A 23,059-nucleotide genomic window follows, 5' to 3' on the forward strand; every position below is an offset into this window, starting at 1 on the left:
GGGACCTATGGCATGCTGGCAGGCTGTCTGGAGTTGTGCTCATCCCACCTTTGGGCTGGGGAAATCCACTTCTGATCATGCTGGAACAACGAACAGCGAGGTAGTGCCCATCTCCGCTACTGTTTCAGGCTCTGCAGACTCAATGCTGCCCAACCTGCCCCTCCATTTGCAGCCTGAAGGCACTTGGGTTCTGGAGCACCATCTGGGGCAATGACTGGATTTTTGCAGCATCTTCCATGGCTGAGGAAGGGTGGAACAGCCCTGTCAAAGCTCTAGAATTCAGCCCAATGCACATGAGCTGGTCCTGCCCTGAGGGTAGGATAGAACTGCCTGTTCCGGGGGTAACTCTAGAATGGTTTGGGTTGGGAGGGGTGGCTGAGGCCTCATGGAAGCCAACTGGGCTCTGAGCTTCATTGCAAGATGTTGGTTGGCACAGTTACCACCATTGCTCCAGCTTTCCCTGTAGACAATTGATGACTTTGCGAGTCTGTGAGCACCCCGCTGGAGGGCCAGGGCTGCAGGTGCCTTCCTTGCTTCAAGCTTCCTTCTCCATACTCTGCCCCTCAACTGAAAGCTCTTTGGATTTTAGTGGCCTCCAAAGGTAGAACCTGTCACGGAGTCCCCGGGCGATGCTCTGGAACTGCTCCCTACGAAGCCAGGCAGGACTCTGGGGAAGTCTCCTCTCTGGGAGCAGACTGTCTGCAGGGCAAAAAGCTCACACAGCTTCCACCTTCCTGGGTCTGACCTCGGATCATTCAGCATCCTCTGCCCCTCTGTGCGCTTCCCACAGCAAGTCTGCCCAGGTGGGGTCCTGGGGAAGCCAGAGGGTTCTGCACCCCAACTCTGCAGTCAGACGTGACTCTCAGCCAGCCAATAAAATAGAACATTTATTAGATGACAGGCACGTGGTCTAACACAGAGCTTGTAGGTGCAGAGAACAGGACCCCTCAGCTGGCTCCATTTTGGGGGGCAGTGAGCCAGACAACCACGTCTGCACTTCACTCCATGTCCCCAGCCAGCCCCAAACTGAAACTCTCTCCAGCCCCTCCTCCCCTGGGCTTTGTCCCTTTCCCAGGCCAGGAGGTCACCTGATTCCTTTGTTCTCCAACCCTTCAGCTCTCACCTTGCAGGGGGGAAGGGCCCAGGTCATCAGTGGCCAGGAAACAGGGTGTCGGCCATTCTCTGTGTCCAGACTCCTGCACACACCTGCCCTCTAGGGCTCTGCAGTGATTATACATCCTTACCCCACCACCTAGATACTTAAGAACTGCATAGGGGAAACTGAGGCACCCCCACACTATTCAGAGGAAACATTAAGAACAGTCCCACTTCATCACAGAACCACAATCAAGTCTCTGGTCCAAACACTAGCAGGGACAATACTCCAGCAGGCAGCCACCTGGGTGAGGAACTATGGGGGTGGAGAGCACAACAGAATCTTGGCTTAGCGGTGCTCCGTAAAGGGGGTGAGTTGCTGGTGGTAGGAGGGATAAGGCTGATCTGGGGAAAGCTGAAGAGCAGTTGGTGTCTGGGGCAAGAGGCAGGGGTCACTTCAGCCTCCTGTCTGTAGCCCTCCCCTCCCCCACTGACCTAGGTGGGGGCTAGCCCTGCCCTGCAGACCTTGCCTTGGATGTTCTGGGCTCTCCCTGGGAGGGAAGCCGCTAATGGCTCTTATTTCCTTGCTTAGGGAGCAAGTTCCCATCGCAGCATGCGCCTTGGGGAGAGATGGGCACTGCTGCCTCTGGCTTGGGTGAGTCTCCAGCTAAGGATCAGTGTGCTGGGCCTCGTGCATTTTATCAGCTGGATTGCAGTGTCCTATCCCCTCTTTCCAATGTACTGCGGTATTAACCCTCTGCTCTCCAGTGCCACAGAATGCAGCTATCACTCCCCGGTGGGCTTGGGACAGGACAGCTCTCGGGTCAGTCCCATCATGCTCTCTTCCAGCTGCTAGCCCATTCCTTGTGCCATCATCTAGCTCACAAGTATCCTGCTCCTTCCCTCTGGTACCCTCTCAGCCTTGGATAAAGATGGGTCAAGCTCGTTACCACCTTTAACACAGGTGTTTAAACGCTACTTCCTGCCCCTCCTAGTGCAGGCTGGGGGCAGCCCCTTTAAAAACCTGCCAGCTGGTTGGGATTGATCCCAGCTCCTGAGCAGGGAATTGTGGTGGGGGAGATGCTGCTGCACCAGGGTTTTTAAACACATTAACTTATTGGTTTGCAGAGCATCTCTTTGCTCTGCCTTGAGCAGGCCTGAGCAGCTCTCCCTGAATTGTGCGAACGCCCTTACTGTGCGGGAGGTGCTGGGGCGGATTCTCCATGCAGGAGGAGGGTGTAGCTGTAAAGCAGGGGCTGGGCACTGCATGAGCTGTCTGTATGCAGGAATCTAGTTAGCCCTGTTCATGGGCAGATCCCTGACTTGGGCACTGGGACAGCTGCAGAAGTGGCTGGGAAGGGGCCGCCCCACTCAGCTCATGAGCGTGGGATTAAACACACCATGCTGCCTGTTTCCTTTCGAGTGTTGGCCAGGAGCTGGCTTTGTTCCCTGACCCTGCCCTGTCTGCCCGCAGCTGGGGAGGCATCCCCTCCTGTGGCCCGGCCAGGCCAGCACAGCTGCTCCCTGGGGGGAGCTCCCGGGGAACACAATCCTCTTACCTGCTGTGGGGCAGCCAGAGAGCAGGGGAGCCCTTTCCCGAGTCGGAGGAACCTGTCTCTGCTCAGGCTGGATGCAGCGTCGGGGGAGGGCGTGCGGTGCTGGCAGAGGGACCATCCTCTTGGGAAGTGCCAGACCTGCTTTGCCTGTGAGTTAAGGGATTAGTAACCGCCAAGGAGAGCAGAGAAACAGGTTCCTTTAGCCATCGTCTTTGTGGAACAGCGAACAGGTGCTGCCTCCCCCAGTGTAGCCCCAAGTGTCACTCGGTGCACGGCGTGGGGGACACACTTGGTGCTGAGCCCCATGTAACACGGCCCGGCCCTGGTTCGGGGCCAGGACCTGGTAGGGCCCAGCTGGAGATGGAACGCACCATGCTGGCCAGGGTGAGCCTCCCTTGGTCAGGAGCCGATTCCACCAGCATAGGCAATGGGTGGGCTAGCGCTGAACCCACCAAGGCCACTGTTCAGCCACACAGGCACAGCGAATGGCCACTCTGCAGAGGGTGCGGTGCGGGCTGATCCCGGGGGGGGGCGGGGGGAGCGAAGCACAACACCATGAGTGAGTTTTAGTCGCTCCTGCACTGCGGGATGTGTCCCAGCCTGCCCTGCACCTGGGGCCTGCTCACTCCTTTGCTAGCTGGTGCTTACACCTGAAAGTTTAAACAAGAAGAAAATCTAGGTCACCCCGTCTCTGCCCCCAGTCTGCAGCAAAGCCCAACCCTAGGGACCTCCGGGCATCAGTGCTTTGTGCTCCCAGGAGGGCCAGCCCTTGAAGGAGTGCTTGCCTCTACAAGGACCTGCCCTGGCTCCTTGTCCACCTTGCTGGACACACGTAGCTCTGCCAGCCGGAGGATACACTGGGAGGGCCGCTAGCAGCAGAGGAAGGGGACTGTCTGCTTCTTTCTTTCCCTGTGAAGCTGGTTAGAGCCCCCATAGAAGCTGGGGTCTGTTCCCCCTGCTGCAGGATCCTTGGGCTGTCCCCAGTCTAACTGTAAAGGGGGAAGAATGGGCTTGGGAGCTGCTGGAGTGGGGTCAGGCCAGCTGAGCCGGGCCCACAGGCAGCAGCAGGGACCCCCCCTCCCTAGGCTCCGAGAGGGCAGAACAAGGGCCCAACATCTCTCAAAGTGAGGTGTGTACCACTGCAATGTGCATTGGCCTAGGGGGTCCAGCCAATTGAGGGGCCCTGAAAAAATGGGTCCCCTGCCCCCCACAGACAAACAGTAGGGCGGGGGAAGCCCCTATGCCCCGACCCCACTCTGCCCCTTCCCCCCCCCTGCAGCAGCACCAGGCAAGTGGGGCAAGAGAAGTCCCAGTGCCCTGACCCTGGTCCCCCACAGCAGTGCAGGGCGGTGGGGGAAGCCCCAGCACCTGGACCCTGCTGCAGCACCAGGACTGGAGGAGCTCTGGGGCTGCAGTGGGGGGTGGAATGGGGCAGGACCGCAGGTGGAAGGGCTGGGGAGGGGGGCCCCCACTTGCTCTGGTCCAGGGCCCCACAAAACCTTAATCTGCCTCTATATCAGTGCATGTGTGACTCTGGTCAGCACAGAGGCGGTGTGGGGGCCAGTGCACATGTGGGCCACGTTACCCGTTCCACCCTTCCTCAGCCATGGAAGATGCTGCAAAAATCCTGCCTCATGTGAAAGTCGGACCCTAAACGCTGCCGAGAGCCTGACTCTCCTGGAAGAGAAACTGCTGCTACGCCTCAATGCCCTTCATCGCGGGCCCCAGAAAACACTGCCGACGGTGGGCCCCCACCGAGAACAACAAGAGCATCCTGGTCTTAAAAGGGCCACAGGAGCTCAGGTGGAATAGCCCTACAATACGGGCCCCTTTACCATTGGGATCGGGCACTGTTTGTGGGAGGCCGCAAGCCCTCCACTGGGATCAGTGCTGCACAGACACATGGTGAGAGCCTGTCCCTTCCCCCGAGACAAGGTTACTCCTGTTGTAACACAGACACGGGGTTGCAACAAACAGGAGGGGGAAGGGCAGTGGGGAGAGGCTTTTTGGGGTCAGCCTAGCTGGGTGCCTGGTTTTTAAGCCGAGAGTCAAAATGGGTTCTAATGACACACATAACCATGAGGGCTGAATGCTCCCCAGAGGCCTCCGGGCTGGCCCTGGCAAACTGCTGTTTCCTGCAGACAGTACAACGGCAGCAGATCTTAAGGAGGGTCTGACAGAGGAGAAGGGAGAAACTTTGGGGGTTACTTTGGGGAGAGCATTCGGTGGACAAGGGGCAGCTGGGCAGAAAGTGCCAGGGGCTGGCAGAAGCAGCCAGATGAGTGATAGAGACTGGCACCACGGATGTGGGAGAGGGATGCCAGGGAAGGGTACCAGAGCAGGTGAGAAGGGAAGTGCCTTAAGGGAAAGGCCAAGAAATCTGGGTTATTAATGCAAAGAGGAAGAGCGAGCCAGTTGGGGGAGCTGGAAGGTGTGTGTATGAGTGAGAGAGGTAGAGAGAGATGGTCAAAGAAGTGGGCCAGGAAGGTGAGCCGGGCGTGGCCCTGAGGCTGTCAGGCACTTCAGAAGAATAATTCATTAGCTTTGCGTTTCTCTAGTGCTGCTTCAGTGTTGACCTCAAAGCATTTTACAGACCTGAAGTCAAGCCCACAATGCTCCCTCATGCAGTATTGCCGCCCTGCTTTACCGCTGGAGCTGGGATTTTCCCAAGGCTGCCCAGTGAGTCAGTGGCAGAGTGTTGGAGAGAACCCAAATCTCCTAGTTCTGGGTCTTAACCATTAGCCTCTGATTCCTGTCATCTGGCTCCCCTGGAGAGATGGGGGCTGAGTGGGGAGACTGGATGAAGAGAAGCCTAAAGCTTGTCTGGCCGAGTGGCCTCTTCTTCTTCAGAAATCTCTATGCCTTCAAGCCTCCAGGAGCCCACTTTGCCAGTTGAAGCCTGGCCAGGAACTGGCATGGGGTGAAGGAGGAGCCAAGCCTGTTGTGTCTGTGTGCATGGGCCAGGGCGAACAGGACCAAAGGAGACATGTCCATGCCTGGAAGGGAGCCGAGGAGTGGGATTGCCTGGGTTACTACTACAAATCCACAGGCTTCTCCTTTGTTGCAAGGCTGCTCTCTATGGGATCTCTGGACATCATGGCAGCAGTGGGGCCGGAGTTCAGAGCTTTATTCCTCCAAAGCACAACCCTACGCTATTTGCACTAAAGGGGAATCTTCATGTGCTGTTAACACATCTGGCCTATGGCCCACAGTTGAGCAGTTCTGATAATAATCAGTAGAGGGCAGCACTGCAATACATGAGCCAGCTAACTGCAGCTGCAGGTGTTTTGTCTGAGTGCAGCCCAGTTAGATCCATGAATTTATGGAGCCTTAAATATCCCCAAACAAATGAGCAGTGAGCAGGATGAACTGGGAAGAGCCCAGCCCAGCCCAGCCCAGCCCAGCCTAGCGACCTGGATTTGGAAGGTCACAGCCACTCTCCCCCTCTGAACACACTGTCCCGCTGGTGTGGCTGAGGAGCAGGCCTGGTCCTGAAAGGGCTAGAGGGAGGGAGGAGCAGTGGAGGGAGCTATTGATGGGGAAAGGAGGGAGGGAGAACACAGAAGGGAAAAGGCAAGTCAGAAAGGAAAGAATCCCCCAAAGGGGAACTGGGGAGAGCGCTAGAAAGCGGCACTCGGGATACCCGAGCGCTGGTACAGACTGGAGGAGAGTTGCCGGCGCGGAGGAAGAGAAGGGGGGCGGAGGAAGGAGCTGTGGGGTAGATTGTCCAGTGCTCAGCACCTGGCACGTCCAGCTGCTCTGCTCTCCAGCCCTAGCTCCTGATGCCCAGGCTGCAGGTCTCCAGAGCAGCCCCTGGGCTAGGCTAGGAATGGACCCTCTGCGGTTTGATGGCGTCTTCGGACTGCAGCCGCAAAGCCCGTGCCCCACCCGCCCTGGGCCCGACCCCTCGCCAGGCTGGAGGGTGAGAGCTCAGAGAGCGGCTCTGCCGGCTGCTACCGGCTCTGCCAGGGGACTCAGGGCCCGAGGCTGCTGGGCCACGGAGGGGCTCTCGGGGCGGGCCGGCTGCCAGGGCGCAGGCGAGGCCGGAGGGGCTGGACTCGGGGGCGGCTCGCCTGGTGCCCCGGGGCGCTGGGCAGGTGCACAGCGAGGCCGGGAGCCCCGGGTACCTCGTTTCCCTTGCAAGGGGCGATGGGGCCTGGCCCTCCCGCAGCTGTGGGGCTGCGCCTATGGGGTCAGGCTGGACCGTGGGGCTGCCCCCCGGCTCGGAGCGGTTTCCACCCGAGGCAGGGTTCCAGCCCCACTGAGCCCAGCCCTGGGGGCTCGGGGCTGGGGCTGGGGCGCGCGGTCCGCCCGGCCAGCGGGGGCAGCAGCGGCCCCTCCGCCGCCGCCTGCGCCTGCGCCCCCCGGCCCGAGCTCGCTACAATGTAGCAGGGGCGGCGGGGCTGCGCTGCGGACCCGGCGGGTCGGGCGGGCCATGAGCAGGTGAGGGCCGGGCCGGGCCGGCAGCGGCTTGGGGAGGGTCTGGCCCGGCCGGGGGGGGGGAGTTCGCCCCCCCCCCAGCGCTGCAGCCCCCCCAACCGTGGGGGCTTCTGGGGCGGCCGGGGCCGGTCGCTGCTGTCCCGCGGGGGGCGGGGGTTTTGGGGCCCGCGGGGGACCCACTTGTCACTTTCCTCCGTGGGGAGGGGGAGAGGCGCGCGTGGCTCTGGCCTGGGGCTCAGCCCCCCCTGACCTCGAGGGTTCCTCCTGCCGCCCATCACTTGGGGGGGTTCCGCAGAGGGCCCCAGACACCCTCTCACGCGCCTGCCCGCCAGACCAGAGGCAGCAGGGAATGTGGGGTGCTGCCCTGTGCCCCCTTCCCAGAGGAAAGGCGGCGGGGCCCCAGGCTGGGCGTTCTGGGTCCCGGGGGTTCCGCGGTGCCCGGCACCCCGGTCCTTGGGCACCAGGTTCTGCACTGTTTCTAGGCCACTGCAGAAATCTGCAGCGTAGCCCTAGCTTTGGTCGGGTGACACCTGGCGGGTCCCTTTCCCCTCTGGTCTCCCACCTATAAAATGCCCTTTCTCGCGGCAGGCTGTAGAGCGTTGTTGTTCTTGTGCTGTGAAGCCCCATGTAGACACTGTGCGTGTTTATCAGCACGCCCTGGCTATGGGCGCTGGGGGGGCAGGTGCGGGGAGGGGCAGCAACTCGGCCGTGGTTTTATTTGGGGGTGTGGATTGCACCACAGCGCCAGTTTTGTCACAGCGATCCTTTTAAAAATCCCACACAGGAAACTGTCAAAACCCAGCTACGTTCACTGTGAGTAAAGAGCCCAGCCCAGCGTTGAAATCCCACTCTGGCTACCAACCAGGCCTTGAGTGACAATTAGCTTTAGGCTCCACTGTTGATGTTTTTCGAGAGCCATCTATTGAAGGGCCTAAAATGCTTTATTTGGGGCCAAAATCTAGCTGGTGCGTTCATTGGAACAGAGCTGCCTATTTACTAGGGTGTGATGGCAGCTTAAAAACACACCTGTTGTAAACCAAGGTCCTTCTCCCACTGCTAATGAAGTTTGGATTTTTGGAAGTGGAAGTGGACAAATAATGTGTCCTTGTCCTTAGCAAGGACAAGGTTCTTAGAAGGTTCTGCTTCTTCTGTGCTCATCTCTGGCATTGCACAATGAAACTGTCCCCCTCGGGGTGCTGAATTGTTTGGGTGTCAGATGCCAGGGGAATGGTTTAGAAAAATAACTGCTCCCTGTGGAGTTCTGAAAAGAGACGTGTTTCTGTGTGCGTCGTGGGTTTGGGAAAAGTTTGTGTGTGGCTGTCTCTGTTTGTTTACAGCATTAAAATTGGAGGCCAGACTGATCCTGACAGTGTCTCTTTATTAAATGGGATAAGAAATGGTTTCTGGAAATTTAGCAGCTGTTTCAACATAACTTCATGGAAAGCAGTTCTCCTGCATTTAAACTTCCCTTTTGGATATCAGGCTAATTCATGAGAACTAGGAAGTAAAACTGATGACTCTAGAATTGCTGTCGAATGGTCAGACTGTTCACTCGATAAAGACCATTATTAGGATCGTGGTGCCAGCAGTGAGCTCGGCTCAATACAGACCAGTATGGAAACATCCACAATGACGCTGGATAAACCTCTTGAAAGAAAAAAATCCCTGGCAGGAACATGCATCCTTCTGTTTCTGGACACGAGGACAAACGCAAACCCCAAAATTGTACCGCTCATAACAATGTCAGTTTAGTTAATCGGGACGGCCGCTGGTCTGTTTATACTGTTACAGCTTATTCCCCTTCCCGTATGGGACGAGCTATCCCGGTAAGCACTTTACACTAGTAGAACTGAGCCCACAGGAGGGGTTTTACCCGTGTGATTCTATCTGTACCAATCACTCCCTACCAGACTGAGGCACAGCGGTGTGTAAAGCAGGGGGCTGGGAAGGAGCTGGTACTGAACGAGGCGTGCCGCTCAGAGTCAGCTTGGCCCGTCCCTGCATGCGGCCTTGCCTTCGCTAGCCATAAAGAGCCTGCGTGTAGCTCGGGTTAGCTGACGTGAGGTCAATTCTGCGGATGAGCCAGCTGGTAATCTTCACATGTGTTAGCCGGTAGACACTGATTGTATGCAAAGGCCAGCGCTGGGCTGGGGGGCACCAAGAGTAGTGATGGAATGTGGGGCTGAGCCCCACTGGTGTGTGTTTACATTACTGGTGTGCTCTGCATGCCCCGGGGTGGTGGGTGCCTTTCCCGTGGCGTCTGTGCAGCACCTTGCATGAGGAGCGCTCTGGATTTCTCACACACCTAGGTGGTGGCAGTGGTGAGGAGAGAGATTGCACATTCTGTCTGTGCAAGACGCTGAGATGTTAATGACACTCCCCAGCTGTGTCTGATTGTAATTGTGTTGCTAGGTTAAGACCCTCCCAGAACACCAGAAGCCACTGCGTGCCCGAGGAGAAGATGCTCAAGGACGCTTCTCTTCAAAAATGTGGAGTTTTTCTGTGTGACTAAGGGCTTGTCTACAGGCGAAATGCTCGCTCCAGGAGTGGAGGGGTTCACCTGTCAGCAGGGTCAATCCACCTCCCCGAGAGGCAGGAGCTCAGTCGATGAAAGAATTCTTCTGTCAACCCAGCACTCTCCATGCCGGAGGCTAGCTTGGCTTAGCTTTGTTGCGCAGTGGGGTGGATTTTTTTCCCCCGAGAGGTCGACCCAGCTACATCAATCTTTGGAGTGTAGCCCTGGCCACCAGAGGAAGGCTGGCCTTGTGGGTAGAGCACTGGGCTGGGCCTCAGGTTCAATTCTTGGCCTGTTGAACCCTGGCCCAGTCACTTCATGTCTCTGTGCCTCAGTTCCCTGTCTGTAGGAGGGGGTGAACACATCTGTCTGCTCCTCAGGGCAGGGGCCCTTGCTAGGGGTATCTCAGTAGGTGTCTAGCACAGCGTGGCCCTGAGCTCTGCTGGGACCTCGAAGCACCGTCAGAACACGTTTGTGGAGTGCCATTGGTGGTAATAACTCCAGGTGGCCAGAGCTGGGGAGCGTGCTGCAATGATGGGGTGCCACGTGCCGGGCTCTCAGGTGTCTGGCTGACTTGGTTGGAAGCGGGTCTGGCGACATAGGCAGGTGGAGAGACCGGTTTTTCTACCTCCTCTGCGGTGGAGCAGAAACCCCGCGCGGAGCGTGTGAGCGGCGTGGGGTGATACTGCTCGGAAGTGGCTGGGAAAAATGATCCGTCAACTTCAGTTTTAAGTGGAAGCTGCCTGGGCTGGGCCGTGGGAGGGAAGGATCAGGTATTGCCAGATCTAGCCTGTTCCCCTGCTCTGGTGCCACAGGCAGAGACGGGTGAGCACCTGGGGCAGGTGACGTGCCCCGGCGCGGACTCTGGTGCACGCTGCTCCCTTCACCTCTGCGTGGTCCGGCAGGTTGGCCTGCTATGGAATGTGATGAGAAGCTGGTCCGGTTCCGACAGGCCCACCTCAACCCCTTCAACAAGCAGCCGGGGCAAGGCCAGCATGACCAGGAGGCTGGGGACGACCTTTCTTGTCGAGGTTAGTGTGGGGTTCCCTCCGCCAGGCTGAGGTGGGGAGGGGTGTGCATGTCTACCCGCTGCTGGGGAGCATGCAGTGACCAGGGGCTGGCGCTGGCCCAGGGAGCTCTGAGAGCCGCAACCAAAGAGGTGGGGGCCCCCTCTAACCCCAGTCCTCCCCCACCAGGTCCCTGCAAGCCAATCTCCTGCCCAGTCCCTGGGCTGCCAGAGACCTAAGTGCCATTATCTGGGAGGCTTTCCCCACAGCCTGGAGGAGCGGGGAGAGGACACTAGATTCTCCCAGCATAAGGGGGTTGTGGGCCGGGTGGACTCTCCACACCAGGCAGACTCCCAGAAAGGCAGCCAAGGCTCCTGGTTCTAACCCGGCTCGTCCACCTGCTGGCTGCATGGCTAGGTGACTTGTGCATGGAAGCTGTGAGGTTCTGAGCATTGGCAGGTCTCGCGCATGCCGCAGCCGGTCGTTCTCTTTGGGGCAGGGGTGTAGGGAAGCTGCAAAGTGAGGCGGGAGAGCACTTTCTCAGCATTCTGGGGGCTGAGTGTGGGAGCGGAGACTCCCAGGGTGGGGGCTGTGTGGGGGAGAGGTGAGCGGGTGTCTCTGAACCCGCCCGTGCCCCGCTCTCAAGGGTTCAGTTGGGAAGGTCTGTGCAGGGGCAGCCCTCGAGTGACACACCTCCTGTGTCCCCAGGATTTGGGGTGTGCACCTGGGAGGGGCCGCTAAATGCTGCTGCTCCTTGAACCTGATGCCCAGAGCCGCCCCCATGCCCGGTTCCCCTTGCCATTCAGTGCTGTGGGGATTCCTGGGCACCGGTGCCCATGTTCTTCGGGGGGCGAGCCTGGCGCTTGCCTTGTAGCTGGGCTGGGACCATCTCGTGGTGGTGGTCAGGGTTGTCTCCCTGCTCTCCCCAGGCAGATGTCTCCCTTCCCTCTCCATATGTCTCTGCTTGTTGCAGACTCGCTGCTGGGGCTGTCCCACGGGGACCCCATGTTCCAGTGCTCAGAGCGCGTGATGGACCTGGGGCTGGCGGAGGACCACTTCTCCCGCCCTGTGGTGAGTGACTGCGGCGGGGTGGGGGGGGGGCGCAGGAGTCTCCCAGGGGCGGCTGGGTGAAGGCTGGGGCTGGCAGGTGTGTGATGAGGCGTTGATTGGCCCAGCAGGGGCAGCCTGGGAAGTCTCTGTGCCCGGGGTGGGGAAGGGCACCATGCCTGGGCCCAGCAGGGGCAGCGCTGCTCACCGGCATTGCCCGTCTCTTGCCTGCAGGGCTTGTTCCTGGCCTCAGACATCCAGCAGCTGCGGCAGGCGATCGAGGAGTGCAAGCAGGTGATCCTGGAGCTCCCTGAGCACTCGGAGAGGCAGAAAGACGCTGTGGTCAGGCTCATCCACCTGCGCCTGAAACTCCAGGAGCTGAAGGTGTGGCCCGGGGGCTGGGGACGGGGTGGGGGCTGCGGCCTGCGGCCGGCTAGTGGCTTTGCTGGCTGAGGCCTCGGCTGTGTGGGCTCAGAGCAGCCCACCCAGATAGCAAAGGGCAGGATCCCCTGCTCTGTCCCAGGCACCTTGGCCTCCCTGCTGACTTGCCAACCAGGGCCCAGGTAGGGCTGAGCAGGATTCTGAGAGCAAGGCCCTATGTTGGCAGTGGCGCCTGCAGGACGCGATGGCCTGGCTCTCAGTGCAAAGGAGGCGAATGTCTCCCAGGCTCAGCCCTGCTCTGGCCGTCTGTCTGTCTGTGCTGCAGGACCCCAGCGAAGACGAGCCCAACATCCGGGTGCTCCTGGAACATCGCTTCTACAAGGAGAAGAGTAAGAGTGTCAAGCAGACGTGTGACAAGTGCAACACCATCATCTGGGGCCTGATTCAGACCTGGTACACCTGCACAGGTGAGCAGCCAGCCCTGCCAGGGCAGTGCCTCCCTGCTCCCCAGCCCTGGGGCAGGATGAAGGCTCATTCTCCTTCCCGGCAGGGCTGATCCTCTGGAGCTCAGCCAAAGTTTGCCTCTCACGCTGGGCTGAAGGGCAGGTGGGAGGCAGCAGAACCCCTGGAATGGGGTGTGCTGGGTGGGTGGCTCTCCGGTCACCTGGGCTCTGCCGCAGACAGGAGTGCAGACCCCTGATGGCCTAAATGCCCCAGTTGCTTCTCTGCTGCCACCCCCTCTGCTCTGAGCCGTTCCCCGCCTGTCTCCTGCAGGGCTGGGCCAGTTCCGAGTGTTGTGCGAGTGTTGGCAAGGGGCCTGGGTGCTCCCCAGCCGGGTCAGGCTGAAGCAGCGGGGAGGCTGGGCCAGGCGGGTGACTCCTGGGTCTCTGTGCCGTGTCCTCCCCAGGCTGTTACTATCGCTGTCACAGCAAGTGCCTGAACCTTATCACCAAGCCCTGCGTGAGGTCCAAGGTCAGCCACCAGGCTGAGTACGAGCTGAGCATCTGCCCCGAGACAGGCCTGGACAGCCAGGATTACCGCTGTGCGGAGTGCCGGGCGCCCATCTCCCTCCGTAAGTGCCACCCGCACGGGAGGGGACGCTGGGGCTAAGTGCCCGGGAATAGCCGTTAACCCTCACAGTTACCAGCCTGCATGCACCAGAACCCACGTCCCAGGGACCCTCCTGCTCATCCTGAAGGAGAGCTCTGTTAGCGGGAGTGGGGCGATCCCTGTGGCCTGGGCACACACAGCCAGCACGTCAGTGTGGTCGCCCTGGCTGGTGTGTGGGCAGGCTGGAGCACACAGCTGGAGCCACAGAGGGGGCGGTGCTCGGTTGGGATGAGATCTCAGGAGTTCCTGGCTCCCAGGCCTGTGCTCAGCCCACTCTCGGCATCCCTGGCGCTCTGGGGTGGGGGTTCTGCAGGGGCATGGCTGGAACCAGTCAGGAGGTTGCTCTGGGTATATGGAGTGAAGGGGGCAGTGGGAGGAGATGACAGCAGAGATACGAGGAGGAGGCATCAACAGGGGCAGAGGCCTTGGCATCGGGACACGTGGTGTCTGGTCCCGGCTCTGCCCTGACTCACCATATGCTCATGGGTGAGTCAGTTCCCCTCTCCGAGCCTCAGTTTCCCAAATGCAGAACAGGACCGGTGACACTCACTCAGCCTCCCCGAGCGCAGGGCTCGGCGCATGCTTGAGGTGTTGGGAGGGTCTGCAGCCTCAGGGCTCAGCGGAGCAGCAGGGAAGCCACCCGCAGGCCCTGCCCTGGCGGGTGAGAGCAGAGACCCTGCTGAGTCTGGGAAGGGTTGGGGCGGGGGACCTGGCAGGGCTGGGGCCCTGGGGCTGACGGCCCATGTCCCATGCAGGGGGCGTGCCCAGCGAGGCCAGGCAGTGTGACTACACTGGCCTGTACTACTGCGGTAACTGCCACTGGAATGATCTGGCCATCATCCCCGCCCGTGTCATCCACAACTGGGACTTCGAACCCCGCAAGGTGAGCGGGGCGGCCCCGTGGGTGGGGGGCGTGGGATGGGAGGTGACGCTAGGGGACACTGAGGCTCAGCTACCCTGAGCCGAGCCAGGGCATAGGCTGGGGGTTGGGACACGGAGCCTTCCACCTTTGGGCAGCGGCATCCACTCCAGCCCTGGCTGCTGGAGACCAAAGCTAGTTCCTGTCTGCACCTGGTGGCATGTGATGTGAGCCCAGGGGCTTATTTAAAGACAGGAACAGCCCTGGGAGATGGTTCCCTGGTGACCTGCGAGAGATGGAGTCAGTGTACAGCACAGGAGTCGGGCTGGCTTTCTCCGATGTGTCTGCATAGCAGGGCCCTTCCCCTCCCAGGCCCTCAGACACGTCCTTTACTTACCAGAACAGCTGGTCAGCATGGAGGGGCCGTGCCCCGCAGCTCCCCTAACCGCCTCTGTGCTAATCACATGGGCCTGCAGGGCCGTCTCCCCGAACCATGTGCTACTATTTACACCTGTCTCAGTGGGGCGATGGACGATTAGTAAGCTGGGGGACCCTGGCACAGGGCGATGCTGCCTCCTGCCCCTGGTTCATAACAGGGCTCTGCATTCTCTGGGCCCAGGTTTCCCGCTGCAGCATGCGTTACCTTGCCCTGATGGTGTCGCGGCCGGTGCTCAAGCTGCGGGAAATCAACCCCCTTCTCTTTAACTATGTGGAGGAGCTGGTGGAGATCCGGGTAAGTGCCTGTGTCCACTTGGCTGGGCTCTGCTTGGGGCTCATGCCCCTGGTTCTAAGGGCTGGGGTCCCATCACGAGACCTGACTTGTGAGCGTGTTCTTCCCCCAGTGTGCGGGAGTTTGATGGGGCTTCCAGCTCTGGGCTGGGTTGGGAGCAGTTCCCAGGCGTGCCCCCTTCGCTGTGTGTTTGTACAGAATTGTACAGGCTCACCCGATTTCTCACCCCTAGACACTGGGGCCAGGAGGCAGATTATCCCACACCTGCTACTGCAGGGCCCTTACGCTTTCCTGGGAGGTGTCCGGTCGCTGTCAGGCAGGGTGCTGGGCTAGCTGGGCGGGCCCTATTTCCTGAAACCCGCCTGCCCCCTCTCCCCGCAGAAACTGCGCCAGGATATCCTGCTCATGAAGCCCTACTTCATCACCTGCAAAGAGGCCATGGAGGCTCGTCTGCTGCTCCAGGTGTGGGGGTGTCTGCGTGGGGAGGAGCTGCTGTGCGGGGACCGTGTGTGTGAGCGAGTTTGCTGGGATGGGGAGGGAGCTGAATCGCTGGGAGCATGAAGCTGTTTGTGCCACTCCCCGGCAGGGTACAAACCTTCCACCTGTGCCCAGCTGGTGTCCGGTGACGGGCCATGCCTGGGCAGCTCCAGCCGAGAAAGTCACACTGGATGGGCAGCTGGGGGGCATGGCACTGCCCACTTGCTGGGGGTGAGAGATCCGCTGGCCTGTCCCTGTCTGGGATCACCTCCGCCTTGTCCTCTCCTGAGGGTAGAGGCGCTGTGGGGTCAGCGTCACACGGGCCAAGCCCAGAATCCATGGACAGGATTCTCCCAGCCCCAAACCGCTGGCTACTGCGGAGATGGGCAGCTGCTGAGACACACCTTGCTGTCGTGCTCCCATGTGGGGATCTGTGACGCCCCCGAGGCTGTGCACAGCAGCGGGTTAAGTGGACTCTCTACGGGACAGGAGCCACGTGCCGGGGGAGGATGAGGGAGGTGTTCAGGCCACGCTGGTGGCTGTGGCGAGCCCAGCTGAGGAGGAGGGGACTGGGTCCAATGGCCGTCGCTAGCCCAGGCGATGATCTGGGTGGCCTGTATCCCAATCGCCCTGTGTCCTCTGTGGAACTTCAAATCCTGCACCTGCCTGCCCCAAGCCCTGGAAGACTCATTGGGTTGATGGGGACGAGCCCTGGGCTAGAGAGGAAGGGCACATTGAACCCGAGTACGTGATGTTGGACCAGCCACAGAGTAAACCAGAGAGCTCTTGGCCAGGGCTTAGCTAGACTCTGCTCCCAGTCTGAGCCCCGGCTGGGGAAGGCCCCTTGGCGAGTGGGGGCAGGGAAGGCTGGGTGGGGGCAGGCAGGCGGCCTGGGAGTGTCATCATCTGACAGTTCTTCCCTTGCAGCTGCAGGACCGGCAACACTTTGTGGAGAACGACGAGATGTACTCGCTGCAGGACCTGGTCGACATCCAGGCTGGGCGCCTCAGCTGCTCCTTAGCGGAGATCCACACCCTGTTCGCCAAGCACATCAAGCTGGACTGCGAGGTGGGGCTGGGGGCTGACCTGTCCCCTGGGGATCAGCACTGAGGGGCAGATGCTGTCTGAGGGGCCGGAAACTCCCGCTCCAGCCTGTCGTCCCTGGATGTTTGCAAAGACTCTAATTTCTGCATCTTCATTGCTAGACAAATGCTTCAGTGTTTAAACCCCTCCCATAGCAGACAAGGGAGGTGGGGGGGGGTGCACAGGCCCCGCTCTCCCCCAGTAGCAACCCTAGGATGACAAAGCTGGTAGCAAGCAGGCGTATAGTGGGAGGAATTCCTCCTTTTTGAGTCGGGGCTGGCTGTGGAGAGGCTCAGGGTGGGACATGAAGGCACCGTTGTCGCTGTCCTGCTGTATTTGTTGAGCCCCTCCCAGGTCACGGAGGTGGGAATGGGGCAGACAGGACTGGGGGAGCAGGGCCTGGAAGCACTTGGACCCCAGGACTCTGACACCCCAGTGTGCAATCTGCTGGAGCCAGCAGCTCCATGGTGTATGTGGGTGGGGGGGGAGGGTTTGGATCGCAGCCGAGGGGGGAAGGGCCCATGCACAGCACCAGACTCAGTGATCTTCACTCTTGTCTCCAGCGGTGCCAGGCGAAGGGCTTTGTGTGTGAGCTCTGCAAAGAAGGGGACGTGCTCTTCCCGTTTGACAGCCACACATCGGTGTGCACGGACTGCTCTGCTGTCTTCCACAGGTGGGTGGGGAGGAGCCTGGGGCTGCCCTGTGGCGTCCTGTGCCAGCCCTGGCTGGGAGCATGGGGCCCAGTCAGGGAGAGCAGGGAGATCTCTGTGCTGGGGGAGCCCCAAGATATGCAGGGCTGCGAAATGAGCCGGGTGCAGAGGCAGACCCCACGGTGCCCTCAGGTGGCATTGCAAGGAACCAGCCCTGGGCTGCCCCTGCCCCTGGCATGCCCTGGCCCTGGCCCCTGGGGAGGTGAAGCTGCTGGACAGTGCCTGGGATGCTGCATGTGTATTCAGCGCAGCGGTGACTGTGGCTGGCCAGTCTGTTCGCGTGCAGCGGGGTGGAGCAGGCCCAGAGCGTGGGACCTGGGACCTCTCCAGTGCTGGGCTGGGGGAGGATGGGGCTGGGCTGGCTGGAGGAGCTGGCTTGCTCCCTGACATGCTGCCCTCTCCTACCTGCTGGCTCAGGTGCTGCTGCAGCCACACCCCTGGTGCTGGCCACTAGCCTGGACACAGCACCCACGTCTCCCTGGTGAGGAGGCTCTCTGCAAGGGCACCATGGGTGGCTCCCAGAGCTGGGGGGGCACTGGCTGTGAATTCTGGGGGCCATGCAGCTCTTTGCCAGCAGAAGGGCCCAGTGAGGGCTGCAGAGCTTGCCTGAGCCCCAGCCCCACGCTCCTGACGGCAGGGCTGATGGGGGTAACCTTCCTCCTCCTCGCTTCCAGGGATTGCTACTATGACAATTCGACCACGTGTCCCAGGTGTGCCCGGCTCAGCCTGAGGAAGCAGTCGCTCTTCCGAGGTCCCAGTGCAGAGGAGCAGGCCTAGGGTCCCCCAGCGCCCCCCAGACCTTGGCACCAAAGAACATTGGCGAGAACTGGGCGTTCGAGGGGCGCAGCTGCAGTGCTGGGGCTCCCTGTAGCTGCGAGATCTGAACTAGCTGCCACTGGGGGTGGACCCGGGCAGGGAACAAGGTGTTGCACAGGCCCGAGCGGGTGCTTTGCCCTGGGACTCCGGGACCAGCCCAGCACGCTGCCTGTTGCTGGGAATTGGTGCCAGGAGGCAGCTCCGCAGGTTCTGAATCCGGCTCTGACAACGGGCTGGGGCTGTGTGCAATGGGGTGGCAGGCCTCTCGCTGTCCCACAGCAAGCGCTGGGATCTGCAGGGCTGCTAGCCGCCCTGCCTCTAGCTGCTCTGTCTACAGCTGTGCAATGAAGCAGGGCACATGCCCTGGCATGCGGCAGGTGTTACCAGGGGTGACCGAGTACAAATCCCTGGTGAAAGGGGGGGCCTGGTGTCCCCGACACACTAACAAAGGGGGACTTGTGCACCCTCCCTGAAAGAGATCAGCCTGGAGCAGGGGCTTTCCAGGGCGCCGCTACTTGCTGGTGATTTGCCCCTGGCCTGTGCTGAGTGTTGCATTCCCTGCTGCAGATGCTTGCTGGCCTGGGCCGAGGGCGGAGAGGAGGGAGGTGGCTGTGGTAGGGAAGAGCTGCTGTGTGCAGCAGCCAGTTCTCCTCCCACGCTGATCACGGCTCTAACCCCTCCTTTGGAGAAGCCCATGTCCAACCCTGCCTGTGCGCCCCAGCAAGCCGCCTGGCATGGTTCGGCGTGCCAGCCTCCACTGGCACCGCAGCGCTCCCTCTGCCAGCTGCTCGGAGCTCTCAGGGTGGTGCATTCACGTCTAAAGGGCCACGTTGGTTTAGCTTCAGGTGTGGGCCCAGGAAGCATCCCCTCTGGGTGTCTGGCCGTGGCCCAGCTGGCGAGGGGCCTGTGTGCAAGGATGTGAGGCTCAGGCTGGTCCCTTGGGGACAAGTGTCCATATCATGGCCCTGTCCTCACCGGCGTTACTCAGCCCCAGCTGGGCCATCAAGCTGGCATGTCTCTCTCCTGTCCACAGGCTCTGCAGGGCCGAAGTGAGGCACAGAGGCTGGGGGGAACCGGTGCGTGCTGGTGGAATAGTTTGCGCTCGGTTCTCAGCCTTGCTAGGCTGATCTCGCTGGCTCCCCTGGAGTCTATACCCTCTGCTGAGAGAGGACGCGAATGCTATGGCCTGCGGGCTGGAGCTTGTTGCTTCTTGCTCAAAGCCTGCCAGCATCTGGCGCTGGCTCCCTCCAGCTCCACACAAATGTGGGTGGCACCTCTCAGAGAGAGAGACTCGCAGAGATGAGTGTGGAGCTGATGTAGAGCTACTCATTACCTAGCCTTTCCCAAGACCCTCTTGTGCTGTTCAGAGGCCAAGGCTTCAGGTTGGAGTCTAGTTGCTTTAGTCTTGTATTTATTTCTGTGCCCAGCCCGGCAGTGCCCAGAGCAGGATCAGCATCTTTCCTCGGCGCTGAGAGCGTAGGGCTTGCACTCCGCGTGGTACTGGAGACACCCTGCTGGCTCCATACCACTGACTGCTGCAGGAGTGAAGAATGGCACCGGCCTCCCCCACCACCTTGCTTGAGCTGCAGGGCCAATGGCAGACAGAGGGATCCAGACCTGGCCCTTACACGCAGCTGTAACTGAACCGGCTGCCAGCCCCCGTCTCCCGCAGTGCGGCTGCCGCTCTCCCTTGCCAGGGCCAGGAAAGGCAGGAGATGTTCAGAGTCATCCCTTTAAATAAAAAAAGTACATGGGATGGGCACCTTGAGCATTGAACTCTAAGCCAGCCCCGTCCCCTGGGGCCCCTTTTGAGTGGTACGCCCTGGAATTAAACAATGCACGGAGGGGGGGCTGCTGCTGCTGCTTTACGCAGGGTGTTTGGGTGAAAGGCACCATGGCCTCCCCCCCTCCCTCCATCCTGCCTCTTGCCTTATCTGTCTTGTTGCTGCTGTTACTGGGATAGATTGCGGGGGGTTAGGAGCCGGCTGGGGTCTGTCTCCCCAAGCCGCAGTCACACCTCCCCACTACAGGGCAGCCGTTTGGGGTTTCAGTAGTGGGTGTTTTCAACAAGCAGAACCAAGGACTCGCGGCTGCTGGGCCCGGCAAGGGGGGTCGCAGGCTTTGGGCAGTGACAGTCCGACGGAGCTCCTGAGTGACAGCTCAGGGATGAGCACTGATCCCTTTAGTCTTCCTTTTTCTACAACAGGGGGAGCAGGGCTGCAGGCTCTGGGCAGGGCCGAGCCCCTCCATCCCTGGGGGAAGTGGGAACTAGCGGGCAGGGCCGAGCCCCTCCATCCCTGGGGGAAGTGGGAACTAGCGGGCAGGGCCGAGCCCCTCCATCCCTGGGGGAAGTGGGAACTAGCGGGCAGGGCCGAGCCCCTCCATCCCTGGGGGAAGTGGGAACTAGCAGGCTTTGTTCTAATTGCTTTTCCTCTTGTCGGTTCTGCTCCCGCCACCCCAGCTGGTGCTGTGCTCAGCTGGTCTGCGTGGGGCTCTCGCACCCCTGGGGGAGGGGCTGTGTATGAAACGCCCTGGATAGTAAGTGAAACACACATTACCTCTTTGTAACCCGCTTGCCTGATTTCCCAGAGGACACTTTTCACGTGCTGGGCCATTTCCACTCCCTTGGGATAAGGGACTTTCTTCTAGTCCCAGTGCCAAGGGCAGCTGAAGCTAGCAGAGGTCCTGAACTCTTGCCTAGAGCTGGAGTCTGATCAAAGGGGATTGGAATGGAAACACCACCTCTGCTGAACGGGGTGTGAGCAGTCAGACCCCTCTGGGAACCGAGATGGGCCAAAGGTAGCACCCTTCCCCCCTTAGCCAGTGTAGTGCGTGGAGGGCCATTATTGCCAGTTTCCATAGTGCCTCTGACCTCTTCCTCTGCTTGGATTATAGTGTTTGCTATTAGCTATTAGCAAACACTGGGTTTATTACTAGGCTTCTGTTAACCCCCACACTCTGTTTTCACATGCTCATTTCATTTCTTTCTCAATAGTTCTCCTCAAATGAAACTTTTCCTACCCCCTGACTGCATCCCGCCCCTAGGGCTGTTACACGTTGAAACCCTCCCACTTCACACTAGCATGGACTCAGCCTCTGGGTGCGATGCTGCTGGTTCCCCTTTTCAGTGCGGATGTTGGATACTCAGGGTCTGGTGTAGTTGTCATGGCCCAAGCCCTTAAACTCTTAACTCCCTTTTCAGGTGTTTTTAACGTTCACCTGCTAGGCTGAAATGTCCCTGTCCTGGGTTCTGACCAGAGGCGAGCGTTTGGAGAAAGGGTCTGCGACAGCAGTTCTACCTCTCCGGAGAAAGCTGGCCCTTGTCTCTTCGTTAAAATAAACCACTACATGTCTGGGACACTCTTCGAAGAGTGAGCTGCTGCCTCAGTCTTCTCTTACTGGGTTTCTGTTTAATGGCGATTCTGCCAGGGAGGGTGTGCACTGCTTGAACACTAGTGTGAGCACTTTAATTCCTGTACGTTGGTTCTATTTGAGTAGAAATAACAAACCTTGCTACAGAATCCTTGTTTATCCTGTAAGTCCCTGACTTACAGGTGGATCTTTTTCTTGGTTTCTAGAAACACTTTGTTTGCCTGTGTGGGTGAGAGAGTGAGATGGCAGGCTCCAGGCAGGCAGGAGGCTCCAGGCAGGCAGCGGGGAGGATGGTTGTGAAGCTGGGGTGAGGTGGTTGGGTTTTTTTAAATTTAGTTCCTAATCTTGCAATGACAAAGTCTGAAGAAGAAAGTGTTCTCCTGGCCCCCTCCCCCAGTTCAGAGGGCAGGAATAGCAGCGCGAGCCTGTTTTCTACTCCTGCCTAGTCACCAGAGCCTAGGTTTAAATGAGGGAGGCATGGAAGAGCACCTGCTGAACCTGCTGTTCCACGTGCTTGCAGAAGCCAGACAAGCAGCATATGCCACAGGTGTGACCACGTGCTAGCCGGTGGCAGGATGGGCAGTCCGGGGGGAAGGGTGCAATTCCCACCTGTTCTTCCATGGTATCTTGTATAAACTTCTGGCAGTCAGGTTATTAGACCCAGCGCTGTTGCACCTGTGACAAGAGATGGTCTCAGTCCCTAGGCCAGCTGCTCCATGGTCTTTATTAAATGCACCTTGGAAAGAGTGAATGCAGCAGCTACTGTGTTGCACCTGAGCCCCAGACAAATCTGTGTTCATGCATTGTTACCAGACCCTCGGAGTCTGTAACTTCGGGGGTGCTTCAACTAGCATAAACCACCAATGTGAAAGGTACCACAGACAGAACAGATGGCATGATCCTGCCTGTACCTGGAAGGGTAAAGATAGGGGAAGAGGCTATGTCTGCATGGCAGCTGGGAGTGTACCTCCTAGGCCGGGTAGACAGATACAGCTAGTTCTGCTTGAGTTACCAGGCTAAAAATAGCAGTGTGAATGTTGTGGCATGGGCTAGCCACATGAGTACAAGCCCATCTGCCCTCCTTGCAGCTCTGAGCTCATGGGGTAGGCCAGGGGTTGGCAACCTTTGGCACCTGGCCCGTCAGGGTAAAGCCGCTGGTGGGCCAGTTTGTTTATCTGGAGCGTCTGCAGGCACGGAGCCCCGCAGCTCCCACTGGCCGCGGTTCGCCGTTCCTGGGGGAAGTGGCGCGGGCCAAGGGACGTGCCAGCCACTGCTTCCCACAGCGCTCATCGGCCAGGAATGACGAACCGCGGCCAGTGGGAGCTGCGGGGCTCCATGCCTGGGAACACTCCAGATAAACCGGCCTGGCCTGCCAGTGGCTTTACCCTGATGGGCCAGGTGTCAAAGGTTGCCGACCCCTGGGCTAGGCCATGCCACACTACTATCTTTAGCCGGAAGCTCAAGCAGAGCTAGTGTGTGTCTGTATATCGAGTATGGGAGGCATGTTTCCAGCTACATTGTGAACATACCCTTTTATCCTGCAGTCTGATTCCTTGCCATGCCTGCCCTCCTGCCAAGGGGTCACTTCTTAATGAGAACAAACCTGGTTAGTTGACACAGATGCCCTGTAACCTGCACAGCAAGGGAGGACAGAACCAGGACCTTTGCAGCAGTGATGTCTCCGCCATCCAAAAGTGGAAACAGTGAATGACAAAAACAAAACCCCCTGGAAAGTTTCCCTGTGGTTACTCCACATCTTGGTGACTGTAGGAAGGGGGAGGAATGGGGGATAGTAGCACAGGAATCTAACGTACAATGATATTGATTCAATAAACCGCTGTATTTGATCATTTTAATGGAG

The 23,059-nt window shown here is 59.6% G+C and overlaps 1 protein-coding gene across 2 annotated transcripts; it reads left to right on the plus strand.

Annotated features, from left to right (window-relative positions):
• The first annotated feature begins 7,005 nt into the window (after window positions 1-7,005).
• DEF8 (differentially expressed in FDCP 8 homolog) lies at window positions 7,006-23,054 on the plus strand. 2 transcript variants are annotated; one of them, XM_084644989.1, is made up of 12 exons: window positions 7,006-7,094; window positions 10,512-10,637; window positions 11,587-11,684; window positions 11,895-12,044; window positions 12,367-12,508; window positions 12,949-13,113; window positions 13,907-14,034; window positions 14,630-14,743; window positions 15,122-15,202; window positions 16,145-16,285; window positions 16,864-16,973; window positions 17,685-23,054. In XM_084644989.1, exons 2-12 carry the CDS (start codon window positions 10,523-10,525, stop codon window positions 17,785-17,787), a joined length of 1,347 nt encoding a protein of 448 aa, XP_084501115.1. In that variant the 5' UTR covers window positions 7,006-7,094; window positions 10,512-10,522; the 3' UTR covers window positions 17,788-23,054. The 2 variants fall into 2 exon arrangements, with proteins under 2 accessions (XP_084501115.1, XP_084501116.1); XM_084644990.1 differs by lacking the exon at window positions 7,006-7,094 and adding an exon at window positions 8,344-8,917.
• The last annotated feature ends 5 nt before the right edge of the window (window positions 23,055-23,059 follow it).

The sequence above is a fragment of the Lepidochelys olivacea genome (assembly GCF_965140295.1).
Source record: "Lepidochelys olivacea isolate rLepOli2 genome assembly, chromosome: 12".
Taxonomy (NCBI): domain Eukaryota; kingdom Metazoa; phylum Chordata; order Testudines; family Cheloniidae; genus Lepidochelys; species Lepidochelys olivacea.

Excerpts from the sequence above, each read along its gene's own strand:
- DEF8 (XM_084644989.1), top strand. The coding sequence starts at position 10,523 with ATGGAATGTGATGAGAAGCTGGTCCGGTTCCGACAGGCCCACCTCAAC. Across the intron at positions 10,638-11,586 it reads GGACGACCTTTCTTGTCGAG|ACTCGCTGCTGGGGCTGTCC; the intron begins GTTAGTGTGGGG and ends TGCTTGTTGCAG. Across the intron at positions 12,045-12,366 it reads TGAAACTCCAGGAGCTGAAG|GACCCCAGCGAAGACGAGCC; the intron begins GTGTGGCCCGGG and ends TCTGTGCTGCAG.